The sequence below is a fragment of the Sinocyclocheilus rhinocerous genome, unplaced genomic scaffold, assembly GCF_001515625.1.
Source record: "Sinocyclocheilus rhinocerous isolate Xijiao unplaced genomic scaffold, SAMN03320098_v1.1 scaffold57, whole genome shotgun sequence".
Classification (NCBI taxonomy): domain Eukaryota; kingdom Metazoa; phylum Chordata; class Actinopteri; order Cypriniformes; family Cyprinidae; genus Sinocyclocheilus; species Sinocyclocheilus rhinocerous.
Genome location: NW_015652130.1, coordinates 563,458 through 574,557, shown reverse-complemented (window position 1 = coordinate 574,557; position 11,100 = coordinate 563,458). Strand labels below are relative to the sequence as shown.

The window sequence follows — 11,100 nt, the reverse complement described above, 5'->3', positions numbered from 1 at the left end:
GGAAGAAAAAAAAACCATGCAAGTGATTCCAAAATTCCAAAGTACCCCCCTCAAGTAGACAAAAATGTGGTTGATAAAAAAAAAAGGAATCATCAAAGTGACTTTAAACTGGAATTGCCATGGGGTATGCAAAGTTCAAAAGTCTCAATATTTGTTAATGTAACTGGCTTCTTGTAACTAAAACTCCATACGATCTCATTCCATCACACATCTACTCCTCAAAATCATAACATTTCCTGACAGCATTATTACAAATTATATCCACTTAAAATAAAAAAATGCTACTAATATACATTTATTCTAAAAATCATAATTCATAATTTTACATTTTTGAATATGTAGCAAAGGTCAAAACTGAGACCTGCGCTCATTTTGCTTGTGTACACGTGATTTCTTATCAAACAGTCAAACCTGTTAAACCAGCTTCTCTTTAGACACCAATGACTTCAGTGGTCTTTTCCTTATCTTATTTTGTCATTGTTTTATTTGTATTCGATTCATTTAAGTGTATCCATTAATAATCATTTATTTGTGTGTTTAAGAAAACTCCAATAACTGAGATAAAAAGAGGATGGGTAAACCTTGTTATCAATGAAAATACACAATAGCAGAAACATTGCACACTATAAGCATTATCTTTGAGTCTATCATCAAATAAAAGTCATCGCCTTCTTTAAACATTGATATTGACATAGGCTAGTGCTCTCGGAATGAAGCACATTCTGCATATTCAGAGTACAGTGCACTTTGATGCTCCATTTAAGAAAAATAAATAATTTTGACTTCATAATCGTGGACAGGTCCATTTACATAACAGCACCTGTCCATTATTTAGCTCTCATATAACGTCCAGTAGCCTAATGTTTCATAACCCAGCCGCCTCGGAGCGTTTTGCGCACGCGTGATCATCACATATAACTGTTCCTATTGCGAACGTGAGTTGTGTAAGTTGAAAATCAGTGAGACAGCACGGTTTTGGAGAGGGAGAACCTTTCATAAGTTTTCCGCGCAAGCTCCTCCCAGATTCCTGCTGATGCGCCTCATGACATTATTTATTGACGCTTCACATATGGAGAGAGCTGAGGAACCTTTAACAGTTAATACAGCCTCTCTGGAGAACTCGACGATGGAAAATCTCAACAGACAGAAGGAAACCGTATTCAGCCTGGTGCAGGTGAAGGGGACGTGGAAACGCAAAGCAGGGCAAAATGTGAAGCAAGGAATAAAAGGACGAGTGTCAGCTGCCAAAATGTGCGTATAAATCAATAAGTACTGCGAACGTTTATAGAAAACTTCACATTATTTTATTGTGTGTTTTATATGGAAACAATTAAATGAACTGGTTTTATTCAAGTCAGGCTGAATCAAGGTGCATTAGGGTCAGAACATTTAAAGGTCACATCAATTTCAAATAACTCATACTGTCCCCAGAAACTGCACCCATCTGTAATCAGTTTTTTTTTTTGACTCACTTAGAAACATCAAATACATGGATTTGCAGGTCTTAAAGATGTGTTTTTATCTCATGTATAATGTATTAAAAATATGTATATATTTAAAACGAATATATTTATATTATATTTAATTTGGATGGATTAACAATATGTTAAAGAATTTTAATTTCAGTTATTTTTGGCATTTCATTGCTTTTTATGTGCAGAAATTTATGACAACTTCTGTATCATTTTGCTATTAGTAAATGGACATACTAGTAGTGCTGCAATTTTAGTTCATACATTTCTTCAAACTAAGTCTCCAGTAAGGAGGAGTGAAATATGAGCTCACTTTACATATCCAATACAATCATCCGCTTATGCAAAGCAGGCTGTATCAGCATTACAGCAAAGTGCTATAGTAGTTTGTGTTGCTATACATCCATGGGGACTTTTACACCTAATATTAGAAAAAAATATAAGAAATTATTAGAAAATAAAACATATTTTCAGCCAAATTGCTTAAATTAACTTACTGTAGTAAATACTGTAGATTTTATTAGTTTAAAGTATTAGAAAATATACAATATTTTCAGCCAAAGCTTAAATTAGTAGTAAATATAGATTTTATTAGTTTGAAAACAGAAATATTGCAGTCAGGTAGCACCACTTATTTTATTTTTTGTAATATATAATCTGACATACTTTGTTTTATCAAAAACAAACTACAAAATGAGTCATGAGCTTCATATGTTGCAGTTACGAAAGCACCTCCTCTAGTGGCACCACCTGGACAGTGGTCACCCCCATCACCTTCACATATACAGTTACTCAGACCAAAAACCTTTTTGACCCCAGCAATGACACTCTGCTTTTGGGCCACATCAGAGACACTGAGCAGCTTGAAGCCGTACAGTCCAGCACCAAGCCCTTAAAACGCTTCATAGTCATGGATGAGGTTGTATACAATCTCTATGGTTCTCAGATCACCGACTACCTCGAGGCCAGACACGTCCTGTACCAGATCCTGCCCCTGCCCACGACAGAGGAGAACAAGTCCATGGAAATGGCCCTGAAGATCCTGGAGGAAGTCCACCAGTTTGGCATCGATCGGCGCACCGAGCCCATCATCGCCATCGGAGGTGGGGTCTGCCTGGATATCGTGGGTCTCGCAGCGTCCCTCTACAGAAGGCGCACTCCATACATTCGCGTTCCCACTACTCTTTTGTCATACATCGATGCAAGCGTCGGAGCAAAGACGGGTGTTAATTTCGCAAATTGCAAGAATAAGCTAGGCACCTACATCGCACCTGTTGCTGCCTTTTTGGACAGGTCATTTATACAGACAATTCCTCGCAGACACATATCTAATGGTCTTGCAGAAATGTTGAAGGTACAATATTTTTTCCTTTTTTTGCAATATTTATTGTTAAAGGTTTTATTATTACACCACTCTGCATCATATTTGCCGAATGAAATCCAATACTTGTTTCTTGCTAATTTTGGGGTGCTGATTCCAAAAATGCTGCCTGTTTTTCTCTAGCACATCACACTTTCTCACAAAATAGGATGTGCATTACATAGCATTTTTGCTTTCGACAACCATTTGTAAGGTGACGAAGTCTTGTATTATCCCTTAATCACTAGAAAAAACTGCCACTAAGACATAATTCTTATCTCTGAACCAGTTTAGAACTATTTGTTCAAATCTCAGTCAATTTTCACATGTATGAATAATTCTAAAGACATTTTATATGTCTAATCCTGATTTCAGGGTTTGAATTATGGCCAGTGATGCAGGAAAATGCAAACAAGGCCTCTGATTTTTTCTGCCACATCTGTGGGTGTTTTACTAAATCCAAAACAGTGACAGAAAATTACAGATTTTGTAAAAAAAAAAAAACCTTATTTAAAAACATGTGTTTATGTTCTGACATTAAATGGAGTATTGGAATACATATTGATGATATTTTTGAACTCAGCATCATCAAATTATGTAATATTAAGCCTTTTTTTGCAAATCGGCAGAATTTTTTTCAAAATGCAGGGCTGTGTTTTTATTATTATTTGTCTTTTTTTATTGATGTTTATATTTGTGTTTTTATTGTTCTAGATGGCTCTGATGAAGCACAGAGGGCTGTTTGAACTTCTGGAAACGCAGGGGCAGTTCCTTTTAGACTCCAAGTTCCAGTCCGGTTTGGTTCTAGAAGACGACCGCATTGACCCTGCTTCTGTTTCTACACGTGTCGCCATAGAAACCATGTTAGAAGAATTGGCCCCAAACCTGTGGGAGGATGATCTAGACAGACTCGTCGACTTCGGTCACCTGATCAGCCCAGAACTAGAGATGGTATCTTCACTTCATCAGCTGCACATTCTACTATTCCCAAAGGGTTGGGTGGGGTTAAAAATTACAGCCTTTCACTGATGATTGACCTGTTTCGCCTCAAGGCTTTTAATATTCTTTCCTTGTGCGAGATACATTATTTTAGGTATGCTGACTGTCTGAAAACTGATCTCAGAATTGGATGCGTCTCTCCAAGTTAAAATGCCTTTGTATTCAGTACATGCAAAATGCAGCAATAACCGCATGTGAAATACTTAATTATCTTTTTTTCATTCTTAGAAAGTCCTACCAGCTTTACTCCACGGTGAGGCAGTAAATATCGATATGTCCTACATGGTGTATGTGGCGTGTGAGATGGGGTTGCTCACAGAGCAGGAGAAGTTCAGGATCGTCTGTTGCATGCTGGGACTGGAGTTGCCGGTGTGGCATCAAGACTGCACCTTTGCTTTGGTTCAGAAATCTCTGTGTGACAGACTACAGCACTCCGGAGGGCTTGTGAGAATGCCTTTACCAACAGGCCTCGGAAGAGCAGGTAATATATTTTAATCTTAAGGTTAGCATGCTTAAAGGCTAGTCTAGGTCTGATAAAGAGTGGTAAATGTAAAACATTAAATACAACAAATTATATAATTATGCATGATTACGGTAAACTGGCTTATCAACTTTTCCATGTTTTTTGTTGTTGACGTCAAACAATGTACCGCCATTTAAACTCCAATTTGGCACAATGTTTTGGCATAACTTCCTAAGTCACATTTGTAGATGCCAGTATGGTCAGGTTGTTGGATATCCCTTCATCCTCGAAAACCTTGAGGACTGAGAAAATATGACCCAGACTGCTGTAGAGGCTGAAGCAAGGATTCTTTAAAAATAAAAATAAAATTATTTTAACATTGTTTTAACATATTATCTGCACAAACAAATGTTGAGTTTTTTTTATTAAATATTAGTTATAATTATCAATAATTATTTTGTAAATTACACACACACACATTATAATGCAAGTATAAGCAAATCTTACAAGTACGAAATTCATGAATTCTTGAAGTTATTAAAAAGAAAAGATACCCAAAAATGATTTTTAACATATTGTGCAAAGTGTTAGTCACATGATTTAGAAAAAGTAAACATTCTTTCCACATTCCTCACTTAGAAATCTTCAACGACACTGATGAAGGCACTCTGTTCCGGGCGTACGAGAAGTGGTGCGATGAACTGAGCACTGGTTCACTTCAATGAGACTTCAGCCAATGTTTACATATAGGGGAGCCTCTTAGCTTTAACAATTTATACGCATGAATAAATGGATAGATTTGGTTTCCTTTTTATTTTGTATACATTTAAGTGTTTTACATTTAAAACAATTGCTTCTCATTACTATAATTGCCATTTTTGTAAATGGCTGTGAATAGAAGAAGGCTGACTTGATATGTGAAGATTTTTCTTTAGTTGTGTTTAAGGGTTTCTTTCCCATCATTTCATATTTGATAAAGGGACATTTAGGTTAATAATGAAATCATTTATTAAAATGTAAAAAAGTCTGCCTGATGTGTTGGATGTAATGCATGCAAGTTTATAATAAACAATTTACTTATTAACAAAGTCTCTGTTATGATGAGAAAGATGTATTATGTTTCACAGCATCATGAAAACCGTCACAAATACCACGAAAACATGACACCATTGGTCTGGTATTCAATATATGTCCTCTTGTGTTTATGTCTTCATAAGTCTTAAAAAACACAAGAATAATGGATATAAATACAATAATACTAGATTTGAATAAGATAATCTGATATGAATTTCACTCCTGTCTTCTTCAATGATTTGCTGCAAAAATAAAACTTTATCATTTTTGAGACCTTATTGACCTTTAAAAAATTGCAGTAGACATCTGATAACAAGTATAACATGAGGTAGAAGAGACAAGAATATAGAACAGACTAGTAAGAGAATTGTACTTTAGCTGTTCAGTAGCAAGTCATTCATCATTATAAATACCCCATATCATTGTGATAAAAATTAGTATGTTTTTATCAATCACGATTTTGACATGATTTTTGATACTTCTACTGATAATGTTAGTATCCTGTCCAAACTGTCCAACACTAAGTGACTGAACAGTCAGTAATTACTAAAAACAGTGCCTGAAGAATAATACCCACTATGCTGTGCAAAAGTACATACTGTACTGATAAATCAAGCTAGGTTTAAGTAAAAAAAAAAAAAAAAAGAGTTAAGGAAAATTTATTTTTGGATTGATCAACATCCATTGTTCAAATCTATTCCATTCAGATTTGTTGCCCATTCTCAATGGGAAAGTACCCAAGCAACATTGCTCAAAAAGTTGCCCTGTGTATCATCACCTTAAAGTGTTCAAAATTCCAGCTTTCTTATGGTGGGATGAGGAACAAAGTAAAATATTTCAGTGTTATAGCTCAAGATTAGACGTCCTAAATTAGATTGCTTCTACAATTACCAGACCTCTGTGAATGTTTCTCCTGTAGATATGTCTGTAGTTGTGATTTTGAGGTTGCTCTTGGTGTTAATAAACAGTTGTACAGTAGAAGTGAATTGAACTGTGCACGCCTAGACATGTGTTACTGGTTAATCCACCCCTGGAAAACCTACACCCCAAGAAATTAAGTTGCATTTGAGGACAATATCAAGCCAACTCCAGAAATCACACTTTAGGGGTTTTTATTCTAGCTATTCTTCATTGTTCTAGAGAAATCCTTCATAAATCATCAAACTGTTCAAATCAGTCAATCTTAACTAGTAAACTCCAACGTGATAAATGAAAAAAATATATAATATTCTAAAATACAAGATAAGTACTGTACGTAATTTTGCTCTTCATGTTACACATGATCTGGATTGAAAGGAAACATTGGTACTCTCAGGTAACATATCTTTATACAAAGAAACATCTAATCATCTAACTTTGGTTCATCAAAGTTTGTTCACAATGCTAACAGCCGTTTTCATGTTCATCCATACTGCTGCTGCCGCTGCTGCTGGATGGGATGGGGGAGCCGGAGGACAGCAGGGGGTCACTGCTGCCCACTGGAGACAGGGTGTTGTCCATGAGCATGTCCTCCAGCTTGGTGGAGGCCTTGTTGGGGCTGTCGTAAACCCCCGGTTCCCCTTCCTCCGTGGGGCTGTCGTTGTAGCTGATGGTGCCGTTGCTGAGGTCCAGAGTGGTGGGACGGGACAGGTCAGGACTGGGGAGGTGTGGGTACAAATCAGACGTGCAGTCCCCCATACCAGGCTCTTGTTTGATGGCTCGAGCCACCAGGTCGGTGGAATAAAGGCTGGGAGAGGCTACAACGGCGAGTCCATGAGCGCGGGCTTGCATCTCAAGCTCCTGGACACAACCAGAAATGACAAATACACACACTTTAGCATAACATGGAGTAGTACATTACTAAAAAATGTATGTGTGCGTGAAAAGTTGTGTGTGTAAACAGTAGGGGCATTGTGAACCAAATGCCATACGTGTCAAAATGAGGGAAATTCCCCATAATCAATTACTCGAGTGTAACTTTCGAATTTCATGCAGCTGAAGCACTGAGCATACTTTATAAGCTTTCAAAGCAATTTTAAGCTTGGTGTTTCTCCATCTAATTAAAAAAGCGTTTTTTCAAAGGACATGTCGAAACATTGTCCACAAAACTGATCATGTGACTAGCTGAAAGGAGCTTTTAACCAGTCACAGTTTGTGTTGTGAGCTTTTGTTTATTATTTGGTTTACCTGAATACGAAGGAGGAGATGTCTGTTTGCATGTTCTAGTCTCTTTTGTCTGTTTTCCAGCTCTTTTGCTTTTTGCTGCTCTTTCTGCAGTTTCCTAATATAATCCACTGAAGCTTTCAGGATGGTGCCCTTATTCCACCTCATGTCTCTGAAAAAACAAGATACAGACAGTTATGCCTCATCTGTGTGCAACCACTAAATTTATTCATATTGGTATAAAACTGTCTGAATATACAGTATGAATACAGCATATAAGTAATTGTAAACCAATGTTTATATTTTTGAGACTTACAGATCATTTGACTTGGGAATCAATGTCCCCAGCTCCTTAATTCTGTCATTTATATTAAAACGCCGCCTTCTTTCAACTGCATGGATGGAAAAGCCAATAAAGATTAGACATTATTATTAATAATATTATATTCTATTACATTACACTTGACATTTAAAAATATCCAAAAAAGTGTTCATGCAAACAAATATATAACTCACTGAGGTTGTGGTTATCTTTCTTTTGTCTCTCTTTTGCCAAGGCTCTGACCTCTGCTTCTGAAACGCATAATTATATTAACTGAAACAACTTTCTTCATAATTACTTAACTTCCCAGTTTTAAAATCAAAGCTATAAAACTTTACAAAAAGACAGAGTTCACATTTTCATCTCTAGTGTGCCAGTGTATTCTAATATATTACTGTGTATTAGAAAATTTTCAATTAAATGTAAAAATGTCAGTATTTAAAAACTAAAAGTGTAACAATTAAGTTCAAATGTGCATGTGTGTGTTCGTGTGGAGCATGTTTATCAATCAAGTGTCCATATTGTGTGCAATTACTGTCTTGTCTGTCTTTTAGTCTTTAGACTATCTTTAATTAATATGTATGTAAATGTAATTTCAAATGTAAAACTTGTTGACACACGATAGGTAATCAAATAACATGTTCTGGATATAAATGTGCAGTCTCACAAAACTCTTTTTTCATGCTTAGAGCCTTCAGAGGCTGAGGAAAGGGAAACATACCTACTGGAAAGTCTTCAGGCCTTTGATAAGTGTCAAACGTGCCACATGATCCAGGCTTGTCCATTATGTGCATCATGCCAGGTGCTGGGGTACCTATTTAATACAATATATCTTTCATTGATATTGTGCATTCGGAACTGCACACACTATGGATACTTTTACTATTCCTAAGAATGGTGGGTTTTGGCATGGTAACCAAAAGTTTTCATAAACATTAATTATTGGTAAGATAATGTAATTTTACCGGATAATTCCCTTTTGACGGCCGGTAGGTTAGACGGGCAGGAGTTATTAATGGTAACCCCATTTGGAGGAAGAGCATGACTGTTGTACATGTCCAACAGGTTTGCAGAAACTGGAATCTGAAAAATGATAAACCATAACCACAAAAATTTCAGTGCATGTGCTGACTGTGCTGACGGTGCTTATATGAATCTTGAACATAAACGTGCACGATACACTACAATCCTGGTCATATATTAGGCCTTTTACCGTATTAGTCATTTGAAGTCCTGCATCCATGAATCCGAGAATGTCATCGTTGTAGCTTGATTCCAAACTTATGTCTTCAATTACATCGTCCATCTGTAACAATTCAAATATTATATAAAACAACAGCCTAATGTATTTACATCACCTTCGTTAGTAATGAAGTCATACCCTGGCTAACCAATAAGATGATTGACTGAAGATGATATGCCACATACACGAATCATTTCTAAGAACTTCTGTGATTTTTTTCCCAGCTGGCAATTTTTACTTGCCAAAAAACCCTTACAGCACTGATGTACTTTAGATCAAAGGTTCTACTACGCCGTCATCAATCGCTCACAGACAAAGGCAGGAACTCTCAGAAGAAATAGTGAGAAACTTTTTAGTTGTGCAACTTACAAAACTTGCTTTTTGATGTCTAACAGGCCTCAGCATGCAGTTACTTAATACTCATTTTCAGCCCTGATAGAGTGATGTACATTACCATTCAAAAGTTTGGGCAGGGTCATATTTTTAAGAAAATAACAATTTTATTCATCAAGTGACAGTAAGGACATTTATAATGTTATGAAAGATTTATATTTCCATTCTACTTCTAAATGCTGTGTTTTTAACCTTTATTCATTAAAGTATCCTGAAAAAAATGTATCATGGTTTCCACAAAAATACTGAGCAAAGTTTGAAAGTTTTGAAAGGTAGTGTATATCAAAATATTTTAATAAGAAAAATATTCAAAGCTTCATGCTTTGGTAAAATACAAAGCATATGGAGAGGGATTTTTGTTTTCCCTTACCCTTTTCCTTATTTGTCCATGGACATAATTCACATACATTTTAGGAAAAGTAAGCTGCGTTGGAATCTTGTCACTCTATTCACCATATTTTGACACTATCATTTGGTAAAATGTTATCTGACAGTCTGATTGACATAACTGGCGATGCCAGCTTTTGCATCTACCTCTTTCTCACAGTTGAGGGTGAGAAGGGCCATAGGGCTATTAGGAGCGCTGGCTCCTGGTCCAGGGGGCATGCCGTGCTCCGTGGGCTGGCTGGGGCCGGGCCCTGTGCTGGCCTGTGGGCTTAGCTTGGCTCCCAGTGCACTGGACAGGTAATGCTTCACCTGCTGCCTCTGGGTCTGCTGGATGTGGTACTTGGATGGGCTCTCCAGGTGGGTCTGCACCTGAGTCACAAACAGAGAAGTGATGCCAATACAGTCAGACAGACACTCAGATACTTACCAATACTGTATGTTATCTGTGCATGTGATTAATTTATTTTCTGCCTCCTATTTTTTTTTACAGAAAAGTAGCTCATATTTGGACTAAATGCAATGCATACAGTAAATAATTTTATAATAGCTCTGTGTACAAATATTGCAAGCATGCTAAAAAAAAAGACAAAACGCACAGGCTTGGCTGTGAGTCTGAGAAAGAAAATTTAAGGAAACACTTTAGAAAAAACAGTCAATAACAAATGCAATAAATTCCGCAATATGTTAAAACATAATATGAACTATGTCTGCTCTAGATCAAGTTTCTTCTCACCTGGTAGTGACTGTACTCTAGCATCTCCAACATGTTAAACAAGATAATTTGTTAGCTTAAAAAAATATTCCCTTTGTGGATTCAGTTTTTGATGAGCAAAAACTGAGCAGCCGTCTCGGCCAGTTGAAGATATCAATGCCAAAGAAAAGACTGAAAATGTATTTAAGGGTCTGGGAGGGGATTGCTGTTCTCATATTGTTTTTTTACCAAAACGATGAATTTATGCCTTTATAGAGTTCATTTGACGTCACCAGTCCATTTCCACAAAAGGCCCATTGAAATGATGGGTTACTAGTGTCTAAACTGAAACTGGCTTACGGCTAACTAACGTTTCATCTTTAGTTCCACTCATCCTGCATAAAACATTGTTTGTTCTCAGCATCCGGCATACAATCACTGCCACTGTTAGTCTAAAAACAAGACAGTTTAAGATGGAGTTATCTCTGAAATGTTGAAGGGGGAAAGAAAGGAAAGAGAACTTTGTTGCCTGATGGGCCTTTGGTTTTAAATGT

General features: G+C 36.6%; 2 protein-coding genes across 3 annotated transcripts; one reads left to right on the top strand and one right to left on the bottom strand.

Annotated features, from left to right (window-relative positions):
• Positions 1–973: 973 nt before the first annotated feature.
• Positions 974–5,406, top strand: LOC107713488 (2-epi-5-epi-valiolone synthase-like). Of its 2 annotated transcripts, XM_016519002.1 has the most exons (5): positions 974–1,251; positions 2,193–2,826; positions 3,547–3,783; positions 4,060–4,312; positions 4,934–5,406. In XM_016519002.1, exons 1-5 carry the CDS (start codon positions 1,034–1,036, stop codon positions 5,017–5,019), a joined length of 1,428 nt encoding a protein of 475 aa, XP_016374488.1. In that variant the 5' UTR covers positions 974–1,033; the 3' UTR covers positions 5,020–5,406. The 2 variants fall into 2 exon arrangements, 1 of the variants encoding a protein (XP_016374488.1); XR_001636894.1 differs by lacking the exon at positions 4,934–5,406 and having other exon boundaries at positions 3,547–3,975; positions 4,060–4,106.
• A 1,073-nt stretch (positions 5,407–6,479) lies between these two features.
• Positions 6,480–10,702, bottom strand: mitfa (melanocyte inducing transcription factor a). The gene is made up of 9 exons (XM_016519000.1): positions 10,589–10,702; positions 10,003–10,224; positions 9,046–9,138; positions 8,798–8,915; positions 8,554–8,646; positions 8,027–8,083; positions 7,827–7,902; positions 7,535–7,682; positions 6,480–7,147 (listed from the first exon to the last, which is right to left on the bottom strand). The coding sequence occupies exons 1-9, from the start codon at positions 10,619–10,621 to the stop codon at positions 6,752–6,754; spliced, it is 1,236 nt and encodes a 411-aa protein (XP_016374486.1). The 5' UTR covers positions 10,622–10,702; the 3' UTR covers positions 6,480–6,751.
• Positions 10,703–11,100: the final 398 nt, after the last annotated feature.

Coding starts and splice junctions, on each gene's coding strand:
- LOC107713488 (XM_016519002.1), top strand. CDS start 1,034: ATGCGCCTCATGACATTATTTATTGACGCTTCACATATGGAGAGAGCT. Junction 2,827..3,546: donor GTCTTGCAGAAATGTTGAAG/GTACAATATTTT, acceptor TTATTGTTCTAG/ATGGCTCTGATGAAGCACAG. Junction 3,784..4,059: donor TCAGCCCAGAACTAGAGATG/GTATCTTCACTT, acceptor TTTCATTCTTAG/AAAGTCCTACCAGCTTTACT.
- mitfa (XM_016519000.1), bottom strand. CDS start 10,621: ATGTTGGAGATGCTAGAGTACAGTCACTACCAG. Junction 9,139..10,002: donor CCCTCAACTGTGAGAAAGAG/GTAGATGCAAAA, acceptor GAATTGTTACAG/ATGGACGATGTAATTGAAGA. Junction 8,084..8,553: donor GCCTGAAGACTTTCCAGTAG/GTATGTTTCCCT, acceptor TATGCGTTTCAG/AAGCAGAGGTCAGAGCCTTG.